The sequence below is a fragment of the Cucurbita moschata genome, unplaced genomic scaffold, assembly GCF_002738365.1.
Source record: "Cucurbita moschata cultivar Rifu unplaced genomic scaffold, Cmos_1.0 Cmo_Scf00041, whole genome shotgun sequence".
Lineage (NCBI taxonomy): Eukaryota > Viridiplantae > Streptophyta > Magnoliopsida > Cucurbitales > Cucurbitaceae > Cucurbita > Cucurbita moschata.
In genome coordinates this window covers 1,959,293-1,986,843 of record NW_019268557.1, presented here as the reverse complement: position 1 = coordinate 1,986,843, position 27,551 = coordinate 1,959,293, and the positions used below count along the sequence as shown (strand labels likewise).

At 25.8% G+C, this 27,551-nt stretch overlaps 1 protein-coding gene across 3 annotated transcripts; it reads left to right on the top strand.

The window, feature by feature from the left end:
• The first annotated feature begins 644 nt into the window (after nt 1-644).
• Nucleotides 645-19,047, top strand: LOC111433339. Of its 3 annotated transcripts, none has more exons than XM_023070381.1 (2): nt 645-915; nt 18,874-19,047. In XM_023070381.1, exons 1-2 carry the CDS (start codon nt 670-672, stop codon nt 18,952-18,954), a joined length of 327 nt encoding a protein of 108 aa, XP_022926149.1. In that variant the 5' UTR covers nt 645-669; the 3' UTR covers nt 18,955-19,047. The 3 variants fall into 3 exon arrangements, with proteins under 3 accessions (XP_022926149.1, XP_022926150.1, XP_022926152.1); XM_023070382.1 differs by lacking the exon at nt 645-915 and adding an exon at nt 5,964-6,214; XM_023070384.1 differs by lacking the exon at nt 645-915 and adding an exon at nt 15,592-15,832 and having other exon boundaries at nt 18,848-19,047.
• Nucleotides 19,048-27,551: the final 8,504 nt, after the last annotated feature.

Below are 27,551 nucleotides of genomic sequence, written 5' to 3'. Positions count from 1 at the left end.
AATAACAGTAACTACTTTGTTTTGTTCGTGTGAATATTTCAAAAGGAACCTTATATAATTTAATTGTTCAACTAGCTCAATCCAAACTTCTACTCACAATTGTATCCAACTAAAATAGATTATCAAATTAAATTTTAGGGGCCAAAAGTACATTTTTTTTTAATAAAAAAATATGATAATTTTAATAATTATATACATAATATTAAAATTAAATTATAAGTCGTATGTAAATTTCTCCACAAAATAGTAGATAAAAAAAATTAAATTTACTTAAAGTTGCATTATATATAAATTTTATACCAACAAATATTTTGATGTTCTCTAAATTTGTTTGCGTTTCAACGTTGAAGATGGCTGTGGATTTATTTATTTTTAAATAAAAATATATTTAATTTTAAAAAATAAATTAACCTTTTGCATATCTAAATCCACATTAGAAAGATTACTTAAAAAAAAATTATTAAAAACGTGTTTAACTTAAAATTCACTTTGGAGAGAATAATCTTTTTTATCTTTGAAAAAAATAAGAGAGGAATGTTGAATTGGTGTTTGTGTAATATTCGACTATATCAATTCGAATAACATTCAACCACGAGTATAAATATGGCACTCCAAAGTATTCATGATCAAACTAAGTTTGTTGAAACTATCTATCAAAAGTATTCCAAAATGAGTTGTGAACCTGTGTTTCCTCCAGTTCCATATGCAATTAGGGGTATCAATCACAAAAAAGTACAAGAGGCTGCAGAGGCTGCAATAAAATGGAAAAACGAGAGGGAAAAACGTTGTTTGGTTTACAAGCGTGTGATAAACGGTCTGTCCGATTCTAAATGCAACCACGAAGATTCTCAACATTATGCTCTTGTAATAGAAGCTATAAATGACGATGGTATTCCTTGGTCATATATTGCAAAGGTGAAGCACTTTGGACACGGGAAAGAGCCCCATGTCTTTTCTGTTGAAGATGTACTCAAGGATTACAAGAAGCATTAAATTGCTCTCTGGCTCTCTACACTAAGCCCTCTCTCTCTCTACAATAAATGAGAGCGTCATTGTGTTTTAACTATAAAAATGGCATAGAGCCACAATAAAATAATAACATACTTATCTATCTATATATCTACCTATCTTTTTTTTTTCTTTAAAATTTTCCAAATTCAACTTTTAATTATACATAATGGGTTAGGGTACCGACTAATTTGTTAAACAAATTCTACTTATTCAAATAATTTATAAAAATTGTTGGTAAAACACCGTCGTAATAATAATTTTAAGAAAGAGATGAAGAAAAGAAAATTCTTCGGGTGAAAATCATCCATTATAAAAAATTGTTAATTTTAGTGTTTTAATTTCGACAATAACATAAAATATAATATAGTATCGAGGATGGGCTTAGCTCAGACTTACTTTAATTAATTAAGAGTATTAAAATAGGTTTTTATAAATAGAAGTATGACAGCAGAATAATAGAGGAGTACATGAATGAACCGAAATCAAATCTAAATGAGAACGGTTTTTAGGATATGATGATGGTTAAGAAAACCTTAAAAAAAAATTGAGAGTCACTGGTTACACCAATAAGTTGCAACTTTGTTTTCGGTGGCGTAATCATAAAAATTTCACTGTTAAACGTGCTTTTTTTTTTATAATTTTTCTAGGATACATGTGAGTGAGGATAAGGTATTCTAAAAAGACTCGTATTAGTTTGTGGGGGATAATTTTCACTTTTAGAAACGAGAAACGAGAAGTAAGTAACGTGACTATGTCGAAGAGAAATGTCGGGGTCATCAGCTGTCGAACCAATACCTTCGTCTTTAGATACTTATCTTTTAAAAGTGAACCAATACAATATTTAAGAGAGAATAACCACTTTTTTGTTTTTTTTCTTTGTTTTGAGATAAGGAACCATTAAAATTCAAATTAACCACATGAAAAATTAGCCCTAAATTAATTAGCATCTTATCGTTTGATTTGACATATTTTCAACCATGAACAAACTTGAATATCTAACACAAAATATAGTAATATCTATGTGAAGCTCGATATCGTCAAATATATATCTATAATGTCATCTTTTTAATCCATGCCAATATTCTTTCTTTGCATACCAACTAATTTTATCAGTAGTTTTAGATTTATATACGGTAACCATTTTTAGTTTCAAATTCTCAAAAAAATTTAATTAAAAATATAAAGACTCTACGCCATATAAATTTTAAAAACTAATTAAATATCTAATAAATATTTTTCATTTATTTTTCTTCTAAAATTATTTTTTAAAAAATACATTTATTTGTGGTATTATAATATTGCAAAATAAAATATTATTAAAAAAAATTAAGAGTCCAATAGTTCACTTTTATCAAACTAAATTTTAGAGACCAAAAGTAAATTTTTTAAAATAAAAAATACATCATTTCAATAATTATTGGCATAATATTAAAATTAAATTATAAGTCTAGTAAATTTCTCCACAAAATAATAGACCTAAAAAATGTATATTTTCTTAAAAAGTTGCATTGAATATATTTTTTTATACTAACAAATATTTTGATTTTCTCTAGATTTGTTTGCGTTAAAAAATGCTGTGAATTTATTTATTTTAACATAAAAATATATTTAATTTTAAAAAATTAATTAATCTTTTACGTATCTAAATCCACCTTTTATTTTATTAGAAAGATGGTTAAAAAAATTACCCATTTAACTTAATGGGTAAAAAAGATGTGTTTAACTCTAAAGAGAATAATCAATACAGTAACATATTCGAGAGAATAATCTTTTTTATCTTTGAAAAATAAGTGACGGATGCTCAATTGGTGTTTGTTGCAATATTCGACTATATCAATTAATAATGTTCAGCCACGACTATAAATATGACACTCCAAAGTATTCATGATCAAACCAAGTTTGTTGAAACTATCTATCAAAGGTGTTCCAAAATGAGTTGTGAACCTGTGTTTCCTGAAGTTCCATATGCAGTTAGGGGTGTCAATCACAAAAAAGTACAAGAGGCGGCAGAGGCTGCAGTGAAATGGAAAAACGTTGTTTGATTTACAAGCGTGTGATAAACGGTTTGTTTGATTCTAAATGCAACCACGAAGATTCTCAACATTATGTTCTTGTAATAGAAGCTATAAATGACGATGGTATTCCTTGGTCATATATTGCAAAGGTGAAGCACTTTGGGCGTAACGGGAAAGAGCCCCATGTCTTTTCCGTTGGAGATGTCCTCAAAGATTTCAAAAAGCATTAAATTGCTCTCTTTCTCTACACTAAGCCCTCTCTTAACTATGAAAATCACATAGAGCTACAGTAAAATAATAATATACTTATCTATTTATATATATACTTATCTTTTTCTTTTTCTTTAAAATTTGTCAAATTCAACTCTTAATTATACATATTAGGGTACCACGGTACTTCTCCCTAAGGACTAATTTATTATAAAAATTCTCCAGTAATATATATATATTTAAAAAAAAAAGAATTTTTAAATCAACATGTTAATGCGCAATAATACATTTAAAAATAATTTAAGTTAAAGTGTTCACCTACAAATGTTAGATTTTTATTTATATGTGTCACATACATGTCCGACATGTTTTAAAGATGGCCATGAGAATAAAGTTATTCTCATGCTCTCTTTACGCCCATTCAAACTAGTTTGAAAGCTACAACTTTAATTTTGTTACCTAAGGAAGCGTTTGACGAAGGGAAAGACGATCAGAATGAGAAAGCGAAATAAAATTCTTAGTTTAATACTTTTAAATTTTTTTTAAAAAAATGCTACAAAATATTCTTAGGGTTAATTTTGAAATAGTTAATCCTTTATTTCAAAACTAAGGTCGAATTGAAATAGCAGTCGAACTTTAAGAAATTTGGTTAATACCTTTCAACTTTAAAAAAAAATAATAATAAATAACCTTAGAGTTAGTACTGTGTTTAAAATATTCCCATGAAAGTTTTAAAGGTAGCATTAACCCCTTCCACTATTCAAAAAATCAAAAAAAAATTTACTGTCAATATATTGATAGAAATCATTTATATTATCTATTTTTTTAATGTTACTTCGGAGAGTTAATTAATATTAATAATTTTTTTTTGAAAATTCATAAATAATCCTACTAATAACAACAAGATTTTAAGCCAATATAAGTTCTAAAAATTAATTAAATATTCAAGAGATATTTTTCTCCAAATCATAAATAAATTTAACTTTGATATCCATTTTCGAAAGTTCAATAGGTAAGAGCTCCAAGAACACAACTATGACACCACACCCACAAGATTTCATGTCATTTTTTAAAAAACCTAAACACAAAAATAGGACAAAACACACTTTTCTCTCTCCTACCTAATTTCTTCATTCTCACGTTTAATTTTTTTTTTTTAAACGAAAAAGTGGGGAGAGAGGAGGAAGAAGGAAAAAGAAAACTTTTAATTCTAAAAGCGTATTAAATACTCTTTGACCGATATAAAGAAAGCATAAGAATAATTTATTCTCACCGTCTTTGTTCTCTTGGTCTAAAAGGACCCATTAAATGACAAAATTAAAGTTATAATTAGTCAAGCATAATATTTGACGTTCTAGCTAGCTTTCAGGCTGCTTTAAATGGGTCTAAAGAAAGCAACGAGTAACTTATTCTCGTGTTCCTAATCAACATGTGTTGGACATATATGGAGATATTTATAATCCATTGTGAGAGAAAAAAAAATTGATAGACATGTATTTCTCTAAAAAATTAGCCACATTACCTATAATCTTTAGATTCACATACATAATGTAAGGGTAACCAATGTGACGGTTGAATAAATGAGATATACATGAATAAATCAATATTTCTTTCCACTGCAATCCTTCCATCCTCACTCAGTACTACGAATTCTGCAAACACCTGTCCCACACAACTCATTATAAACCTTTGATTACAGTATCTCTAACATATTTCTTATTTGAAAGATTACTAAAGTATTACACATTTAACTCTAAAATATTTAATATTTATACGGATTAAATTTTATATAATATATTAGCCATTCATGAGAATAATTAGTGTTTGCTCCATCAAAATTACTTAGATAAAGAATGTTTTTCACTTAAAATTCATCAAGTGAGAATAATCAACATCCTACCATATTCGAGAGAGAATAATCTTGTTTTATCTTTGAAAAATAAGAGAGAATTTAAAATATGGCACCAATAACCGTACTACCTTGTTTTGTTTGTGTGAATGTTTAAAAAGAAACCTTATATAATTTTAGATATAATTTAATATTTGTGTTCAACTAGCTGAATCTAAATTTTTACTTACAATTTTATTTAACATTAATTGTATCCAACTGAAATAGAATTATTAAACTAAATTTAAGAGATCAAAAGTAAATTTTTTAAAATAAAAAATAGGATAACTTCAATAATGGTATGCATAATATTAAAATAAATTATAAGTCATATATACTAAATTTCTCCACATAATAATAGCCATAAAAAATTTAAATTTTCTTAAAAAGTTGCATTATATATATATATATTATACGATCAAATATTTTGATACTCTCTAAATTTATTTGCATTTAAACGTTGAAAAAGGTGGGGAATTTATTTATTTTTAAATACAAATATATTCTATTTTAAAAAATTAATTAATCTTGTATATCTAAATCCACATTTTTTTTTTATTAAGAAGATCACTAGAAAAAAAAAAATTACCCATTTAGATAAAAAAAAAAAGTGTTTAACTTAAAATTAACTCTAGAGAGAATAATTAATATCTTTCCTTACCATATTCAAGAGAATAATATATTTTATCTTTGAAAAATAAGAGAGGAATGTTGAATTGGTGTTTGTTGTAATATTCGACTATATCAATTTGAATAACGTTCAGCCACGACTATAAATATGGCACTCCAAAGTATTCATGATCAAACCAAGTTTGTTGAAACTATCTATCAAAAATGTTCCAAAATGAGTTGTGAACCTGTGTTTCCTCCAGTCCCATATGCAATTAGGGGTGTCAATCACAAAAAAGTACAAGAGGCTGCAGAGGCTGCAATAAAATGGAAAAACGAGAAGGAAAGACGTTGTTTGATTTACAAGCGTGTGATAAACGGTCTGTCCGATTCTAAATGCAACCACGAAGATTCTCAACATTATGTTCTTGTAATAGAAGCTATAAATGACGATGGTATTCCTTGGTCATATATTGCAAAGGTGAAGCTTGGGGGTAACGGGAAAGAGCCCCATATCTTTTCCGTTGAAGATGTACTCAAGGATTACAAGAAGCATTAAATTGCTCTCTCGCTCTCTACCCTAAGCCCTCTCTCTCTCTACAATAAATGAGGGCGTCATTGTGTTTTAACTATAAAAATGGCATAGAGCCACAATAAAATAATAACATACTTATCTATCTATATATCTACATATCTTTTTTTTTCTTTAAAATTTTCTAAATTCAACTCTTAATTACACATAATGGGGTTAGGATACAGACTAATTTGTTAAACAAATTCTATATATATATATATATATATATATATTAAAATTTATTAATTTTATATTAGAAAAAAATTTAAAATCAATAAGTTTATATACTAACATATTTTAAATAATTTATTGTGTATTTTACTCTAAAAAATTTATTTAAAGTGAAGTGTCCAACAAATATTGAATTTATATTTATACGTGCTTAACACATATCTGACATGTTTTAAAGATGGACATGAGAATAAGTTATTCTCGTACTTTCCTTACACCCATTCAAACTAGTTTGTACGTACAACTTTAATTTTGTTACTTAAGAAAGCATTTTGACCAAGGAAACGAAGATTAGAATGACATGAACATAAGAATTTGAAAGCGAAATAAAATCTTTTGTTTAATACACATTTTCAAATATGAGATATGAGTCAAACGGTATCAAATACGCTCCCAAAATCAAAGGTTTCTGTATGTATGTTCTATCCCCTTTTTCCCTCTCTTTTCATTCGGCTAAATTAATAAAAATATTTTTAAATTTTATATTTTATCTTAAAAATACGTCTAAAATTTCAAAAGTTTCAATAATTCTTCTAAATTTTTTTAAAAGATATAAAATATTCTTGCAGTTAAGTCAGAAACAATTAATACTTTATTCAAAACTGGTTGAACTATTAACAATGTTTCAAAATAGTAGTGGAACTTTAAGAAGTCTTATTAATACTTTTCAAATTTTTTTTTCAAAAAATAACTTTAAAGTTAGTAATGTATTTAAAATATACCCACGACAAGTTTTAAAGATACATTAACACCCTCACTATTAAAAGACAAAAAAACAAAAAAAAATCAAAAAAGTTTTTACCGTCAATATATGGATAGAAAACATATATCGTCACCTCTAAGATTATCTCTTTTTTTAATGTTACTTATAAAAGTTAATTAATATTTTTGAAACGTAGTACTAACGTAAGATTATTTTTACATTTTTTTAAAAAATTAAAGATATTAATAAAATTTTTAAAAACTCGTGGATTTTTGAAAGCTAAAGGATAGTTTTGAAACTCTTTTAAAATTATATATTTGAAAAAAAAAATTAATAGTATCTATTTAAAACTAAGGGCTAGAATATTTTTAAATTTTAAAGCTTATGGATGTTTTTTTTTCCGATTTTTTCAAAAGTTTAAGGATATTATTGAAATTTTTAGGAGTTTATAACTATCTTTTACTGAGGGCAAAGTTTAGTGGTATTTTCATTCATTTAAATCTAATTTAAATCTAATTTTACAAAAAGCAAAAAAAACAAAATACAATTTTTTTGTTAATATAAATTTTAGTAATAAAACATTAAAATTTTGAGTCAAAAATATAAATTAAAAATATATATATATATATATATATATATATATATATATATATATATATAACAACGCATTAAAATTAATTTAACAAAATTCATAAATAATCATCCCGATTAAAACTAAAAAATTAATTTATTTTAATTTCGGGTAGAGTGGACATCGAAAATTACAATAAGCAAATATAAGTTCTAAAAATTAACTAAATATCTAATAAATAATTCTCATATCATTTTTAAAAAAATTTAAGATACACAAAATATAATTTTTTCTTTTCTTTTCTTTTTCCTTCTTAATTTCTTCCTTCTCACATTTAACCTCTAAAAAAAATTAAACTTGAAGAATGAGAGAAAAAAAGGAGAAGAAAAAAGAAAACTTTAATTATGGGAGCGTATAAAATACTTTCTGACTCATATAAAGAAAACATGAAAATAACTTATTCTAACTGTCCCATCTTTGAAAATATGCACTAAAGTTTAAGGCTTTTATTTTCCTTTCTCCTTTATATGTTGGTTCTCATCTTCGTTCCTATGATCTGATCCATTAAATGATAAAATTAAAGTTCAGTAGTTAGTCAATCCTAATATTTGATGTGCTTGTTTTCAAACTACTTTGAATTTGCGTAAAGAAAGCATTAGAATATTTATTTATTTATTTGAATTTCTTTTTAATATGGAATTGAAAATATATATATATATATATATAAATAGTATAAAATTGATAAATTTAAAATCTATATATATATTTAAAATTAATGTGTCATTCTTACCTAGTGTCATTTATATTTCCTATCCACATCTCATTTTTATTTGTGTGAAGCTTAGATATTTGGTTTTTATAAATAGATATATTCACGAAAAGAAGTTTAATTCACACTTACGAACTTTGATATTTGGGGCTTCGATTCCTATTAGTATGATGCTTACCACTTAGAATTACTTAGGTAGAGAATGTGTTTCACTTAAAATTCACGCAAGAGAGAATAATCAATATTGTACCATATTCGAGAGAATAATCTTTTTTATCTTTGAAAAATAAGATAGGAATGCTGGATTAGTCTTTGTTGTAAGATTTGGTTATATCAATTTAAATAGCGTTCAAGCACTACTATAAATATCGAACTCTAAAGTATTCATGAGCAAAGTAAATCGGTTGAAACTAAATCTGTTGAAACTAACTATCAAAGGTGTTCGAAAATGAGTTCGGGAGAAATGCGTCCTTCAATTGAAATGCCAGAAATTAAGGACGTCAATGACAAAAGAGTGCAAGAGGCTGGAAGGTTTGCAGTGGAAGAGTATAACAAGGGTGGACATAGTTTAGTTTACAGGGGTGTGGTGAATGGTCGGTCAATTATGATTGGCAACCCATTTAGTTATATCCAAGTTTTTATTATTGTGATAGAAGTTAGAAAGAAGGATGACCTTCCTTGGTAATTTATTGCAAGAGTGCAAGCCAGGGTGGTCGATAATAACATAGAGATGGATCTCATATACTTTAAAGATGTCCTCGAGGATTTCAACCAGAATTAGATTGCTTTCTCTGTTTACACTAAGCCCTCTCTCTCTACAATAAAAGGGGAGATACTTATCTTTTAACTATGAAAATGGCATAGAGCCACAATAAAATAATAGCATACTTATCTATTGTTCGTAAAATCAACTCAGGCGTGAGAAAATAATTTTAAGAAAGAATAATTTTAAGAAAGATATGAAGAAAAGAAAATTCTTCACCTAAACATCATCTGTTATAAAAAAATTATTTATTTTAGTATTTTAATTTCAACAATAAAAAATATATATAATATAGTATCGGAGTAGGGGTTTCACTCAAACTTACTTTAATTCAGAGTATTAAAATAGATTTTTATAAATAGGAGTATGACAACCGAGTAAAAGAAGTGTACATGAATGAACAGAAACCACATCTAAATGAGAAAAATCTTTAGGATATGATGGTTAAGAAAACCTTAAAAAAATTGAGTCACTGCTTCTACCAACAAGCCGCAACTTCTTTTTTGGTGGCTCAATCATAGAAATTTCATTGTTAAGCGTACTTTCTTCCTAGAATGCATGAGCGAGGGTAAAACATCTTAAAAAGACTCGTGTTAGTTTTTGGGGATAGTTTTCATTTTTAGAAATGACAAGTAGCGTGACCATGTCGAAAGGAAATGTCGGGGCCATAACCAATACTTTAGTCTTTAGATACTTATCTTTTAAAAGTGAACCAATACAATATTTAAGAGAGAATAACCATTTTTTTTTTCTTTGTTTTGAGACAAGAAACAATTAAAATTCAAATTAACAACTTGAAAAATTAGCCCTAAATTAATTAGCATCTTATCGTTTGATTTGACATATTTTCAACCATGAACAAAATATAGTAATATCTATGTGAAGATCGATATCGTCAAATATATATCTATAATGTCGACTTTTTTAATCTATGTCAATATCTTTCTTTGCGCGAAAACCAAGTTTATCTGTATTTTAGACTTATTTACCAGTTAAAAGTAACCCTTTCTAATTTCAAATTGTCTAAAATTTTTAATTAAAAATATAAAGATTTTAAGCCATATAAATTTTAAAAACTAATTAAATATCCCATAGATATTTTTCATTTATTTTTCTTCTAAAATTATTATTTTTTAAAATACATTTATTTGTGGTTTGGAAAAGTCTAACAAAAATTAATTTTTTATTTCTAAAATTTATGTGAAACCTTTCTAGAAATGAGTAATGAAAAGCTAAAATAGTTATAAAAAGCATTAGTATTGCAAAATAAAATATTCTAAAAAAAAATAATGTGTCGATATACTCAAATATAGTTTAATTAAAATGGGATTATCAAACTAAATTTTAGAGACCGAAAATAAATTTTTTAAATAAAAAATACTATAATTTCAATAATTAGAAGCATGATATAAAAATTAAATTATAAGTCATTATATGGTAAATTTCTCCACAAAATAGTAACCCTAAAAAATTTAGAATTTATCTCTAAATTTGTTTGTATTAAATAATGCAAATTTGTTTGTATTAAAAAATGCTGTGAATCTATTTATTTTTACATAAAAATATATTTAATTTTTAAAAATTAATTCATCTTTTGCATATCTAAATCACTTTTTTTTTATTGGAAGATAGCCTAAAAAATTACCCATTTAACTCTACTCAGGTAAAAAATGTGTTTAACTTAAAATTCACTCTAGAGGGAATAATTAATATCGTTCCTTATCATATTCGAGAGAATAATATTTTTTATCTTTGAAAAATAAAAGAGGAATGTTGAATTGGTGTTTGTTGTAATATTCGACTATATCAATTAGAATAACGTTGAGCCACGACTATAAATATGGCACTCCAAAGTATTCATGATCAAACCAAGTTTGTTGAAACTATCTATCAAAGGTGTTCCAAAATGAGTTGTGAACCTGTGTTTCCTCCAGTTCCATATGCAATTAGGGGTGTCAATCACAAAAAAGTACAAGAGGCTGCATAGGCTGCAATAAAATGGAAAAACGAGAAGGAAAGACGTTGTTTGATTTACAAGCGTGTGATAAACGGTCTGTCCGATTCTAAATGCAACCACGAAGATTCTCAACATTATGTTCTTGTGATAGAAGCTATAAATGACAATGGTATTCCTTGGTCATATATTGCAAATGTGAAGCACTTTGGGGGTAACGAGAAAGAGCCCCATGTCTTTTCCGTTGAAGATGTCCTCAAGGATTACAAGAAGCATTAAATTGCTCTCTAGCTCTCTACACTAAGCCCTCTCTCTACAATAAATGAGGGCATTATGTGTTTTAACTATAAAAATGGCATTGAGCCATAATAAAATAATAATATATTTATCTATCTATATATCTACTTATCTTTTTCTTTTTCTTTAAAATTTGCGTAATAGAGTTAGGACACCTTAACTCCCATTGTCAATAGTATGAAAATTATAAGTAAAATGACTAATTTGTTATATATATATTAAAATTTATTAATTTTATATTAGAAAGGAATTTAAAATCAATAACATTATGCACTAACATATTTTAAATAATTTATTGTGCATTTTACTCTAAAAATTTATTTGGAGTGTAAGTGTTCGATAAATATCCAACAAATGTTGAATTTATCTTTATACGTGTCTAATACATGTACGACATGTGTTGAAGATGGCCATGAGAATAAGTTGTTCTCGGTCAAATCCCATTTGATATGTTTCCAAAAAAGTTTTCTATACGTATGTTTTTCTATCCCCTATTCCCTCTCTTTTTATTTATATAAATTTTTGGCTAAATTAATAAAAATATCCCTAAACTATATGCTTTTATATAGAAAATACTTCTAAATTTTTTTTTAAAAGTTTCAGTTATACTTCTAAATTTGTTTAAAAGAATTCTACAAAATATTATTACCCTTAATTTTTTATAGAAACGATTAATAGTTTGTTTAAAAATATGGCTGAACTTTCAACGTGTAGTTGAACTTTATAAAGTTTTATTAAAAGTCTTCCATTTTTTAAATTTTCAAAAATAATCTTAAATTTAGTATTGTGTTTAAAACATATCCATGAAAATTTAGATGGAGTACTAACACCCTTCACCTTTATAAAAAATAATAATAATAAATATTTTGCCGTCAATATTTGGAAAGTATTTATCGACACCTCATAGATTATCCTCTTTTTTAATATTACTTTTGAAAGTTCATTACGAACCATAAAATTATTTTTTTAGTTTTTTTTTTAAATTGAGGATATTAATAAAAATTTTGAAAATTCATATGTATTTTTTTAAATACTTTCGAAAGTTAAAGGATGATTTGAAACCTTTTGAAAATTAGTATTGTAAAAAAAAAATGATCAACGGTTTCCTAAAGATATTTTTAATTTAAAAGTTCATAACTATTTTTCAAACTTTTTTAAAAGTTTAAGAATATTATTGAAATTATATCTTTTAGATAGAGTACTAAACTATTAGTTTATTAGTTGTATTTTCATTAATTTAGTTTGATTCTAAAAAATATATATATACAATTTTTTTATTCAGTTAATATTAATTTTAGTAATAAAACATTAAAATTTTGAAAAAAAATATATAACACATTAAAATTAATTTAACAAAATTCATAAATAATCATTAAATTAAAACTAAAAAATTAATTTATTTCAATCTCGAGTAGAGTGGACAAGTAAATATAAGTTCTACAAATTAATTAAATATCTAATAGATACTTTTCATGTCATTTTTTAAAAAGTCTGAGACATAAAGACGATAAAATATAATTTTTTTTCTTTTTCTTTCTCCATCCTAATTTTTTCCTTCTCACATTTAACTTAAAAAAAAATTAAACAGGAAGAAGGGGAGAAAGAGGAGAAGAAAAAGGAAAACTCTTAATTTTGGAAGCGTATAAAATACTGTTTGACATATAAAGAAAACATGAAAATAACTTATTCTAACGTCCCATCTTTAAAAATATGCACTAAGTTTAAGGCTTTTATTTCCCTTTCTCCTTTATATGTTCGTTCTCATCTTCGTTCCTATGATCTAAACGACCCATTAAATGATAAACTTAAAGTGCAGTAGTTAGTCAATCGTAATATTTGATGTGCTTGTTTTCAAACTACTTTGAATTTGTGTAAAAAAAGCATTAGAATAATTTATTCTCATCCCTCTTCAACACGTGTTGGATATGCATTGAACACTTATTAATATAAGGGATATGTTAAACTATTTTTAACCACACAAATATATAAACTTATTTATTTGAATTTTTTTTTAATATAAAATTGATAAATTTAAAAAATATATATATATATATATAGTATAAAATTGATAAATTTAAAATCTATATATATTTAAAATTAATGTGTCATTGTTACATAGTGTTATTTATATTTCTTATCCATATCTCATTTTTATTTGTGTGAAGCTTAATATTTGACTTCTATAAATAGATATATTCACGAAAAGAAGTTTAATTCACACTTACGAACTTTGATACTTGAGCTTCGATTCCTCTTAGTATGATGCTTGCCGCTTGGAATTACTTAGGTACAGAATGTGTTTCACTTAAAATTCACGCAAGAGAGAATAATCAATATCGTACCATATTCGAGAGAATAATCTTTCTTTATCTTTGAAAAATAAGATAGGAAGGTTGGATTAGTCTTTGTTGTAAGATTTGGTTATATCAATTTAAATAGCGTTTAAGCACTACTATAAATATCGAACTCTAAAGTATTCATGAGCAAAGTAAATCGGTTGAAACTAAATCTGTTGAAACTAACTATCAAAGGTGTTCGAGAATGAGTTCGGGAGAAATGCGTCCTTCAATTGAAATGCCAGAAATTAAGGACGTCAATGACAAAAGAGTGCAAGAGGCTGGAAGGTTTGCAGTGGAAGAGTATAACAAGGGTGGACATAGTTTAGTTTACAGGGGTGTGATGAACGGTCGGTCAATTATGATTGGCAACCCAGTTACTTATATCCAAATTTTTATTATTGTGATAGAAGTTAGAAAGGAGAATGGCCTTCCTTGGTCGTTTATTGCAAGGGTGGAAGTCAGGGTGGCTGGTAATAAGAAAGAGATGAATCTCATATACTTTAACGATGTCCTCGAGGATTTCAACGAGAATTAGATTTCTCTCTCTTTACACTAAGCCGTCTCTCTCTACAATAAAAGAGGCGTTACTATCTTTTAACTATGAAAATGGCATAGAGCCATAATAAAATAATAGCATACTTATCTATAATATATACTTATCTCTCCTTTTTTTCTTCTAATTTTGTCAAACTCAAACTCATAATTATGCATATTTAAATACTATCAAGTTTCATTATCTCGAGGTAAAAATAAAATATTAATTTTATCATTAATATACTTATTATCTTCCAAAATTTTACTTCCTCAATAAAATGTTTGAATATAAACATTAAAATAATTAGTTATTAAATATGTTTAAATTAAAATAGTTATAATTTGAATGATTTTCAAATTTTAATTCATACAAAAATAAATAAAATGTATAGGAAGAGTTTGATGTAATTAGTTTATTCCAAAATTTAATTTTAAAAGTAATTAAAATATTACAATGATTCAATCATCCATTATATGCCGGACTAAAAATTAATTTTTAGAAAAAAAAATTCTTAACTCAAAACCGTCATAAAAAAACATTATAATATTATAAAATAAAATATTCTAAAAAAAAATTGTGAATCAATTTGAATATAATTCAATTAATTTCGGATTATCAAATTAAATTGTAGAGACAAAAAGTATATATATATATATATATATATATATATATATATATTTTATTATTATTATTATTATTTTTTTTTTTGTGTTGTTGCTACGGACAAATATTTTGATGCTCTCTAACTTTGTTTGGATTGGAAGGTTGAAAAAGGCTGTGAATTTATTTATTTTTAAATACAAATATATTCCATTTTAAAAAAATTAATTAACGTTTTGCATATCTAAATCCACATTTCTTTTATTAAAAAGATCACTAGAAAAAAAAAATTACCCATTTAACTCTACTTAGGTAAAAAAATGTGGTTAACTTAAAATTTACTCTAGAGAGAATAATCAATACGGTAATGTATTCGAGTAACCTCTTTTATCTTTGAAAAATAAGAGATGAATGCTAAAGTGGTGTTTGTTGTAATATTCGACTATATCAATTTGAATAACGTTCACCACGACTATAAATATGGAACTCCAAAGTATTTAGGAGCAAAGTAAGTTGGTCGAAACTATCTATCAAAAGTGTTCCAAAATGAGTTTTGAAGAAGTGGTTCCTTCGGATCTATTTCCAATTAAGGATGTCAATTGCAGAAAAGTACAAGAGGCTGCAAGGTTTGCAGTGGAATGGAAAAACAAGGGTGGACATCGTTTGATTTACAAGCGTGTGGTGAACGGTTTGTCTGATAATACCGACAGCCACGCACATCATCAATATTATATTCTTGTGATAGAAGCTATAAATGACGATGGTATTCCATGGTCATATATTGCAAAAGTGAAGCACTTTGGTCTTAACCTAATACTACCTTGGGTCTATTCCTTTGAAGATGTCCTATAGGATTTCATCAAGCATTAGATTGCTCTCCCAGTTTATATTAAGCCCTCTCTCTCTACGGTGAAGAGGGCGTTACTGTCTTTTAACTATGAAAATGGCATAGAGCCACAATAAAATAATAACATACTTATCTATTTATACATATATACTTATCTTTTTGGTTAACATTTGCCAAATTCAACTCTTAATTATACATATTAGGGTTAGTGTACCGATTATAAGTAAAATGACTAATTTGTTATACAAATTCTATATATATATTAAAATTTATGAATTTTATACGTGTCTAATACATGCCCGACATGTTTTGAAGATGGACATGGGATTAAGTTATTCTCGTGCTTTCGTTACACCAATTAAAACTAGTTTGAAAGTTACAACTTTAATGTTGTTACCTAAGGAAGCGTTTTGACAAACGGAAAGACGATCAGAATGAACATAAGAATGAGAAAGCGAAACAAAATCCTTAATTTAATACTTCTAAATTTTTTAAAATAAATGCTACCAAATATTCTTATGATTAATTTTGAAATAGCTAATACTTTATTTCAAAACTAAGGTCGAATTGAAACAGTCATCCCCTTTTAACTTTTTTTTTTTAATTTTTTTTTAATAACTTTAGAGTTAATACTGTGTTTGAAATATACCCATGAAAGTTTAGATAGCATCACTACTCTTTACTATTTAAAAAAACAAAAGAAAAATCAAAAAGATTTTTACCGTCAATATATTGATAGAAATCATCTATGAACCCCTCTAAGATTATCTATTTTTTTTTAATGTTCCCTTTAAGAGTTAATTAATATTTTGAAATGTGTATTGACACTCCAATTATTTTTGGAGAATTTTTTTTTAAGTTAAGGATATCAATAATTTTTTTTTCAAAATTCATAAATAATCAGTTGATTAATTCTAAGAATTAATTTATTTTAGTTTGATAAAAAAAATAACAACCAGAAGATTTTACGCAAACATAAATTCTAAAAATTAATTAAATATTCAATAGATATTTCTCTATATTGTAAATATATTTAACTTTTATATTTATTTTCGACAGTAAGAGCTCCAAAATGACCGGACAAGATTTCATGTCATTTTTAAAAAAACTTAAAAGACATAAATACAACAAATACACTTTTCTTTCTATTTCCTAATTTCTTCATTCTTACGTTTAATTTTTTTTTTCTTTTTAAAAAAAAAGTAAAATGTGAAGAATGAGAAAAAGGAAGAAGAAGGAAAAAGAAAATCTATAATTCTCGAAGCGTATTAAATACTCTTTGACTGATATAAAGAAAGCATAAGAATAACTTATTCTCACGGTTCCCTTGGTCTAAAAATACCCATTAAATGACAAAATTAAAGTTGTAGTTAGTCAAGTATAATATTTGACATTCTAGCTAGCTTTCAGGCCGCTTTAAATGGGTCTAAAGAAAGCAACGAGTAACTTATTCTCGTGTTCCTAATCGACATGTGTTGGACATATATGGAGACATTTATAATCCAATGTGAGAGAACAAAAAAAAAAAATTGATAGACAAGTATTTCTCTACAAAATTAACCACTTTACCTATAATCTTTTACACACATAATATAACAGTAATCAATGTGACGCTCGATAAATGAGAGATACATAAATAAACCAAGATTTCTTTCCACATAATCCTTTCATCCTCAATCGGCACTATAGAGTCTGCAAGCACCTGTTCCACACAAGTCATTATAATACCTTTGATTATAGTATCTCTAACATATTTCTTATTTCAAAGATTAATAAAGTATTACACATTTAACTTTAAAATATTTAAAATTTATATCCATTAAATTTTATATAATATATTAGCAATCCATCAGTTAGTGTTTGCTTCATCAAGTAAAAAATGTATTTCACTTAAAATTCACTCAAGAGCTAATAATCAAAATCATACCATATTAGAGAGAGAAATCTTGTTTTATCTTTGAAAAATAACAGAGAATTAAAAACATGGCACCAATAACAGTGACTACTTTGTTTTGTTGGTGTGAATGTTTAAAAAGAAACTTATATAATTTAATATTTCCTGTTCAACTAGCTCAATTCAAACTTCTCCTCACAATTTTATTTAACATTAATTATATCCAACTAAATGGATTATCAAACTAAATTTTAGAGACCAAAAAATGTAAATTTTTTAAAATAAAAAATATGATAATTTCAATAATTATATGCGTAATGTTAAAATTAAATTATAAGCCATACATACGGCAAATTTCTCCAGATATAAAAAAAATTAAATTTACTTAAAAAGTTGTATTATATATATATATATATATATATTTTTTTTTTTTTTTACCAACATATATTTTAATGTTCCCTAAATTTGTTTGTGTTTAAATGTTGAAAAAGACTGTGAATTTATTTATTTTTAAATAAAAATATATTTAATTTTAAAAAATTAATTAATCTTTTTCATATCTAAATCCACTAACAAAAATTAAAAAATGTGTTTAACTTAAAATTCACTCTAAAGAGAATAATCAATACCGTAACATATTCGAGAGAATAATCTTTTTTGTCTTTGAAAAATAAGTGCGGGATGCTCAATTGGTGTTCGTTGCAATATTCGACTATATCAATTTGAATAACGTTCAGCCACGACTATAAATATGGCACTCCAAAGTATTCATGAACAAACCAAGTTTGTTGAAACCATCTATCAAAGGTGTTCCAAAATGAGTTGTGAACCTGTGTTTCCTCCAGTTCCATATCCAATTAGGGGTGTCAATCACAAAAAAGTACAAGAGGCTGCAGAGGCAGCAATAAAATGGAAAAACGAGAAGGAAAGACGTTGTTTGATTTACAAGCGTGTGATAAACGGTCTGTCCGATTCTAAATGCAACCACGAAGATTCTCAACATTATGCTCTTGTAATAGAAGCTATAAATGACGATGGTATTCCTTGGTCATATATTGCAAAGGTGAAGCACTTTGGAGGTAACGGGAAAGAGCCCCATGTCTTTTCAGTTGAAGATGTCCTCAAGAATTACAAGAAGCATTAAATTGCTCTCTAGCTCTCTACACTAAGCCCTCTCTCTCTACAATAAATGAGGGCGTTACTGTGTTTTAACTATAAAAATGGTATAGAGCCACAATAAAATAATAATATACTTATCTATCTATATATCTACTTATCCTTTTCTTTTTCTTTAAAATTTGCCTAATAGGTTTAGCGACACCCAACTCTCAATAAGTATGAAAATTATAAGTAAAATGACTAATTTATTATATATATATTAAAATTTATTAATTTTATATTAGAAAGGAATTTAAAATCAATAACATTATGCACTAACATATTTTAAATAATTTATTGTGCATTTTACTCTAAAAATTTATTTGGAGGGTAAGTGTTCGATAAATATCCAACAAATGTTGAATTTATCTTTATACGTGTCTAATACATGTCCGACATGTTTTGAAGATGGCCATGAGAATAAGTTGTTCTCGGTCAAATCGCATTTGATATGTTTCCAAAATCAAAAGTTTTCTATACATATGTTTTTCTATCCCCTATTCCCTCTCTTTTTATTTATATAAATTTTTTAGCTAAATTAATAAAAATATCCCTAAACTATATGCTTTTATCTTGAAAATACCTCTAAATTTTTTTTAAAAGTTTCAATTAAACTTCTAAATTTGTTTAAAAGAATTCTACAAAATATTATTACCCTTAATTTTTTTATAGAAACGGTTAATAGTTTGTTTAAAAATATGACTGAATTACAACCATGTAGTTGAACTTTATAAAGATTTATTAATAGTCTTCCACTTTTAAAATTTTCAAAAATAATCTTAAATTTAGTATTGTGTTTAAAACATATCCATGAAAATTTAGATGGAGTATTAACCCCCTTCACCTTTACAAAAATAATAATAATAATAATAATAATACATATTTTGCCGTCAATATTTGGAAAGTATTTATCGACACCTCATAGATTATCCTCTTTTTTAATATTAGTTTTGAAAGTTCATTAAGAACCATAAGATTATTTTTTTAGTTTTTTTTTTTTAATTGAGGATATTAATAAAAATTTTGAAAATTCATAGGTATTTTTTTAAATACTTTCGAAAGTTGAAAGGATGGTTTTAAAATCTTTTGAAAATTACTATTTTCTAAAAAAAATGATTAACAGTTTCCTAAAGATATTTTTAATTTAAAACTTCATAACTATTTTTTAAACTTTTTTTAAAGTTTAAGAATATTATTGAAATTATATCTTTTAGACAGAGTACTAAACAATTAATTTATTAGTGGTATTTTCATTAATTTAGCTTTGATTTAAAAAATATATATATATATACAATTTTAATTAAAACTAAAAAATTAATTTATTTCAATCTCGAGTAGGGTGGACAAGCAAATATAAGTTCTACAAATTAATTAAATATCTAATAGATACTTTTCATGTCATTTTTAAAAAAATCTGAGACATAAATACGACAAAAATATAATTTTTTTTTCTTTTTCTTTCTCCATCCTAATTTTTTCCTTCTCACATTTAACTTAAAAAAAAAATTAAACAGGAAGAATGGGAGAAAAAGAAAAAGGAAAACTCTTAATTTTGGAAGCTTATTAAATACTGTTTGACCATATAAAGAAAACATGAAAATAACTTATTCTAACGTTCCATCTTTGAAAATATGCACTAAAGTTTAAGGCTTTTATTTCCCTTTCTCCTTTATATGTTCATTCTCATCTTACTAAAGTTTAAGGATTTTATTTCCATTTCTCCTTTATATGTTCGTTCTCATCTTCGTTCCTATGATCTAAACGACCCATTAAATGATAAACTTAAAGTGCTGTAGTTAGTCAATCGTAATATTTGATGTGCTTGTTTTCAAACTACTTTGAGTTTGTGTAAAAAAAGCATTAGAATAATTTATTCTCATCCCTCTTCAACACGTGTTGGATATGCATTGAACACTTATTAATATAAGGGATATGTTAAACTATTTTTAACCACGCAAATATATATACTTATTTATTTGAATTTCTTTTTAATATAAAATTGATAAATTTAAAATATATATATATAGTATAAAATTGATAAATTTAAAATCTATATATATATTTAAAATTAATGTGTCAGTGTTATAGTGTCATTTATATTTCGTATCCATATCTCATTTTTATTCTGGCTCAGACATTTGACTTCTATAAATAGATATAGTCAGGAAAACAAGTTTAATTCACATTTACGAACTTTGATATTTGGGGCTTCGATTCCTCTTGATATGAAGCTTGCCGCTTGAAATTACTTAGGTAGAGAATGTGTTTCACTTAAAATTCACGCAAGAGAGAATAATCAATGTCGTGACGCAATATCTACCACTCAAAAGTGTGAGTAGATATGAAAATATTATTACTCAACGAAAGAATACAAATTTAAGAATAAGAAAAAGAATTGGGATTGAAGGTTCAATTTTCATTGATGTCTACAACCTTTAAATAGAAGAGAAGGTACTAAATAATATCTAAAAAGAAAATATAAACTAACTAAATCTTGATAATAAAATAAAATATACTACTATTCAAATTCAACTGATTACGAATATCTAATATATATTTCCTAACTAATTCAAATTAAAATAAGTTGCACTAAATTATGACATGTCGTGGAGAATAATCTTTTTTATCTTTAAAAAATAAGATAGGAAGGCTGAATTGGTATTTGTTGTAAGATTTAGTTATATCAATTTAAATAGCGTTCAAGCACTACTATAAATATCGAACTCTAAAGTATTCATGAACAAAGTAAATCGGTTGAAACTAATTCTGTTGAAACTAACTATCAAAGGTGTTCGAGAATGAGTTCGGGAGAAATGCATCCTTCAATTGAAATGCCAGAAATTAAGGACGTCAATGACAAAAGAGTGCAAGAGGCTGGAAGGTTTGCCGTAGAAGAGTATAACAAGGGTGAACATAGTTTAGTTTACAAGGGTGTGGTGAACGGTCGGTCAATTATGATTGGCAACCCATTTAGTTATATCCAAGTTTTTATTACTGTGATAGAAGTTAGAAAGAAGGATGGCCTTCCTTGGTCATTTATTGCAAGGGTGCAAGCCAGGGTGGCGGTAATAAGAAAGAGATGGATCTCATATACTTTAAAGATGTCCTCGATTTCAATGAGAATTAGATTGCTTTCTCTGTTTACACTAAGCCCTCTCTCCCTACAATAAAAGAGGCGTTACTATCTTTTAACTATGAAAATGGCATAGAGCCATAATAAAATAATAGCATACTTATCTCTAATATATACTTATCTCTCTTTTTTTCTTCTAATTTTGTCAAACTCAAACTCATAATTATGCATATTTAAGTACTATCAAATTTCATTATCACGAGGTAAATAGGAATATTATAAAAAAATATTAATTTTATCAGTAATATACTTATTATCTTCCAAAATTTTACTTCCTCAATAAAATGTTTGAATATAAACATTAAAATAATTAGTTATTAAATATGTTTGAATTAAAATAGTTATAATTTGAATGATTTTCAAAATTTAATTCATACAAAAATAAATAAAATGTATAGGAAGAGTTTGATGTAATTAGTTTATTCCAAAATTTAATTTTAAAGGTAATTAAAATATTACAATGATTCAATTATCCATCGCAGACTAAAAATTAATTTTTAGAAAAAAAAAATTCTTAACTTAAAACAGTTATAAAAAACATTATAATATTATAAAATAAAATATTCTAAAAAAAAGGTGTGAGTCAATTTGAATATAGTTCAATTAAGTCGGATTATCAAATTAAATTTTAGAGACAAAAAGTAAATTTTTTAAAATAAAAAATACTATAATCTCAATATATATAAATAAATAAATATATATATATATATTTTTTTTTTTTTTTGTTTTTTTTTTTTTTTTTTTGCTGCTAGGAACAAATATTTTGATGCTCTCTAATTTGTTTGCATCGCAAGGTTGAAAAAGGCCGTAAATTTATTTATTTTTAAATACAAATATATTCCATTTTAAAAAATTAATTAATGTTTTGCATATCTAAATCCACATTTCTTTTATTAAAAAGATCCCTAGAAGAAAAATTATCCATTTAACTCTATTTAAGTAAAAAAATGTGGTTAACTTAAAATTCATTCTAAAGAGCATAATAATACTTTCAGCATTTGAGTAATCTTTCTTATCTTTGAAAAATAAGAGAGAAAAAGTGGTTTTTGTTGTAATATTCAACTATATCAATTTGAATAGCATTTAGTCACGACTACAAGTATGGAACTCCAAAGTATTTATGAGAAAAGCAAGTTGGTTGAAACTATCTATCAAAAGTATTCCAAAATGAGTTGTGAAAAAGTGTTTCCTTCCGATCTATTTCCAATTAAGGATGTCAATCACAACAAAGTACGAGGCTGCAAGGTTTGCAATGGAATGGAAAAACAAGAGTGGACATCGTTTGATTTACAAGCCTGTGGTGAACAGTTTGTCTGATAATTCCGACAGCCACGCACATCATCAATATTATATTCTTGTAATAGAAGCTATAAATGTTCCATGGTCATATATTGCAAAGGACTTTGGTCTTAACCCAAGACTACCTTGGGTCTATTCCTTTGAAGATGTCTTCAAGGATTTCATCAAGCATTAGATTGCTCTCTCAGTTTATACTAAGCTCTCTCACACTACGGTGAAGAGGGCGTTACTGTCTTTTAACTACGAAAATGGCATAGAGCTACAATAAAATAATAACATACTTATCTATCTATATATATAGATATCTTTTTCTTTAACATTTGGGAAATTCAACTCTTAATTATACATATTAGGGTTAGGGTACCGATAATAAGTAAACGGACTAATTTGTTATACAAATTCTATATATATATATTAAAATTTATTAATTTTATACGTTTCTAATACATGCCCGACATGTTTTGAACATGGACATGGGATTAAGTTATTCTCGTCTTTCTTTACACCAATTCAAACTAGTTTGAAAGTTACAACTTTAATGTTGTTACCTAAGGAAGCGTTTCACAAACGGAAAGATGATCAGAATGAACATAAGAATGAGAAAGCGAAATAAAATCCTTAATTTAATACTTCTAAATTTTTTAAAATGAATGCTACCAAATATTCTTATGGTTAATTTTGAAATAGCTAATACCTTATTTCAATTGGTTAATATCTTTCAACTTTTAAAAAAAAAAATAAAAAATAATTTTAGAGTTAGTAATGTGTTTAAAATATACCCATGAAAGTTTTAAAGGTATCATTAATACTTTTTACTATTAAAAAAAATCAAAAAGGTCTTTACTATCAATATATTGATAGAAATTATCCAGAGACACCTCTAAGATTATATTTTTCTTTAATGTTCCCTTTAAGAGTTAAAAAAATAACAACAAGCAAATATAAGTTCTAAAATTTATTTAAATATTCCATAGATATTTTTTCTCCTGACCATAAATAAATTTAATTTTTATACACATTTTTTAAAATTCAATATGTAAGAGCTCCAAGAACACAATTATGACACTACACAAACAAGATATCATGTCATTTTTTTAAAAACTTAAAAGACATAAATACGACAAAACACACACTTTTTTTTTTTTTTTTGAAGAGGTAGAGAAAGAGGAAGAAGGAAAAAGAAAACCTATAATTCGGGAAGCGTATTAAATGCTCTTTGATCGATATAAAGGAAGCATAAGAATAACTTATTCTCATGGTCTTTGTTCCCTTGGTCTAAACGATCCATTAAATGAAAAAATTAAAGTTGTAGTTAGTCAAGCATAATATTTGACGTTCTAGCTAGCTTTCAGGCTGCTTTAAATGGATCTAAAGAAAGCAACGAGTAACTTATTCTCGTGTTCTTAATCAACACGTATTGGACATATATGGAGACATTTATAATCAAATGTGAGAGAACAAAAAAAAAAAAATAATTGATAGATAAGTATTTCTCTACAAAATTATCCACTCTTCCTATAATCTTTTACACACATAATATAACAGTAATCAATGTGACACTCGAATAAATGAGATATACATGAATAAACCAAGATTTTTTTTCGTGGTAATCCTTCCCTCCTCAATCGACACTATGGATTCTGCAAGCATCTGTTCCACACAACTCATTATAATACCTTTGATTATAGTATCTCTAACATATTTCTTATTTGAAAGATTACTAAAGTATTACACATTTAACTCTAAAATATTTAATATTTATACCGATTAAATTTTATATAATATATTAGCAATTCATTAAAACAATTCGTGTTTGCTTCGTCAAAATTATTTAGGTAAATAATGTGTTTCACTTAAAATTCACTCCAGAGAGAATAATCAACATCCTACCATATTCGAGAGAGAATAATCTTATTTTATCTTTAAAAAATAAGAGAGAATTAAAAACATGGCACCAATAACAGTAATTACTTTGTTTTGTTCGTGTGAATGTTTAAAAAGGAATCTGGTAAATTTAATATTTTTGGTTCGAGGAACTCAATTCAAATTTCTACTCACAATTTTATTTAACATTAATAGTGTCGGACTAAAATGGGATTATTAAACCAAAAGTAAATTTTTTAAATTATAAGTCATATATACTGTGAATTTCTCCAGATATAAAAAATTTAAATTTACTTAGAAAGTTGCATTGTATAAAATATTTTTATTTATTCAATGTTGAAAGAGACTGTGAATTTATTTATTTTTTAATAAAAATATATTTAATTTTAAAAAATTAATTAACCTTTTGCATATCTAAATCCACATTTTATATTAGAAAGAAATTCTAATTCAATAGGTTAATGTGCACTAATACATTTAAAAATAATTTAAGTGTCCAAAATGTTAGATTTATATTTATACGTGTCTAATACATGTTCGACATGTTTTGAAGATGGACATCAGAATAATTTGTTCTCCTTCTTTTACAACCAGTATAAAAGTTTGAAAGCTTTCAAATATTAAGATTGACTGACTACAATTTTAATTTTGTTATCTAAGGAAAAGTTTTGACTGAGGAAACAAAAATTAAACTGAACATACAAATAAGAAAGAGAAATAAAATTTTTAGTCTAATACACATTTTCAAAGATAAGATATGAGAATAAGTTATTCTCTTACTTTCTTTACACTTGTCAAATCGTATTTGTTATACTTTCAAAATCAAAGCTTTTCTATATGATGCTCTTCTTCTTTTTTTTTTTAATTTGTTGACTAAATTAATAAAAATATCTCTAAAATTTCAAAATTTAGAATAATACTCCTAATTTTTTTATAAAAAAATTATACAAAATATTTTCATGGTTAGTTTTGGATAGAAACTATTTGTTTAAAACATGTTGCTGAACTTTAGACAATATTTCAAAAATGTCATTGAAATTTAAAATGTTTCATTAATACCTTCAAGTTTTTTTAAAAAAGTTTAGAAAAAGAAAAATAAAAAAATTATTACCGTCAACATATCAATGGAAACCATCCATGGACACCTCCAAGATTATTTTTTTTAATGTTACTCTTGAAAATTGATTAATATTTTTTACGCAAGGTACTAATAGTAAAATTATTTTTTATTTTTTTTAAAAATTAAGAGTATTAATCAAACTTTTGAAAATAAAGAGTCTTCTTCCTCGCTATACCAACCATGCCCCACACACACTTGTAGTAATTGCTTTAATCTTAAGTAACTTATAATAACTTATAAAAATTGTTCGTAAAATCAACTCAGGCGTACGAAAATAATTTTAAGAAAGATATGAAGAAAAGAAAATTCTTCACCTAAACATCAACGGTTATAAAAAAAATTATTTATTTTAGTGTTTTAATTTCAACAATAAAAAAAATATATAATATAGTATCGGAGGTACGGGTTTCACTCAAACTTACTTTAATTCAGAGTATTAAAATAGATTTTTATAAATAGAAGTCTGATAGCCGAGTAAAAGAAGTGTACATGAATAAACAGAAACCACATCTAAATGAGAGAAATCTTTAGGATATGATGGTTAAGAAAATCTTAAAAAAATTGAGTCACTGCTTCTACCAACAAGCCGCAACTTCTTTTTCGGTGGCTCAATCATAGAAATTTCATTGTTAAGCGTACTTTCTTCCTAGAATGCATGAGCAAGGGTAAAACATCCTAAAAAGACTCGTGTTAGTTTGTGGGGATAGTTTTCACTTTTAGAAACGAGAAGTAGCGTGACAATGTCGAAGGGAAATGTCGGGGCCATAACTAGTACTTTAGTCTTTGGATACTTATCTTTTAAAAGTGAACCAATACAATATTTAAGAGAGAAAAACCATTTTTTTTTCCTTTGTTTTGAGATAAGGAACAATTAAAATTCAAATTAACAACATGAAAAATTAGCCCTAAATTAATTAGCATCTTATAGTTTGATTTGACATATTTTCAACCATGAACAAACTTGAATTTCAAGCACAAAATATAGTAATATCTATGTGAAGCTCGATATCGTCAAATATATATCAATAATGTCGACTTTTTTAATCCATGTCAATATTCTTTCTTTGCGCACCAACTAAGTTTATTTGTAATTTTAGACTTATTTTCTAGTTAAAAGTAACCCTTTCTAATTTTAAATTCTCTAATT

What these genes read in the sequence shown, in the direction of transcription:
- LOC111433339 (XM_023070381.1), top strand. Translation starts at nt 670, where the DNA reads ATGAGTTGTGAACCTGTGTTTCCTCCAGTTCCATATGCAATTAGGGGT. An exon ending in CTTGGTCATATATTGCAAAG is followed by an intron (nt 916 to 18,873) that starts GTGAAGCACTTT and finishes TATATTGCAAAG; the next exon opens with GTGAAGCACTTTGGAGGTAA.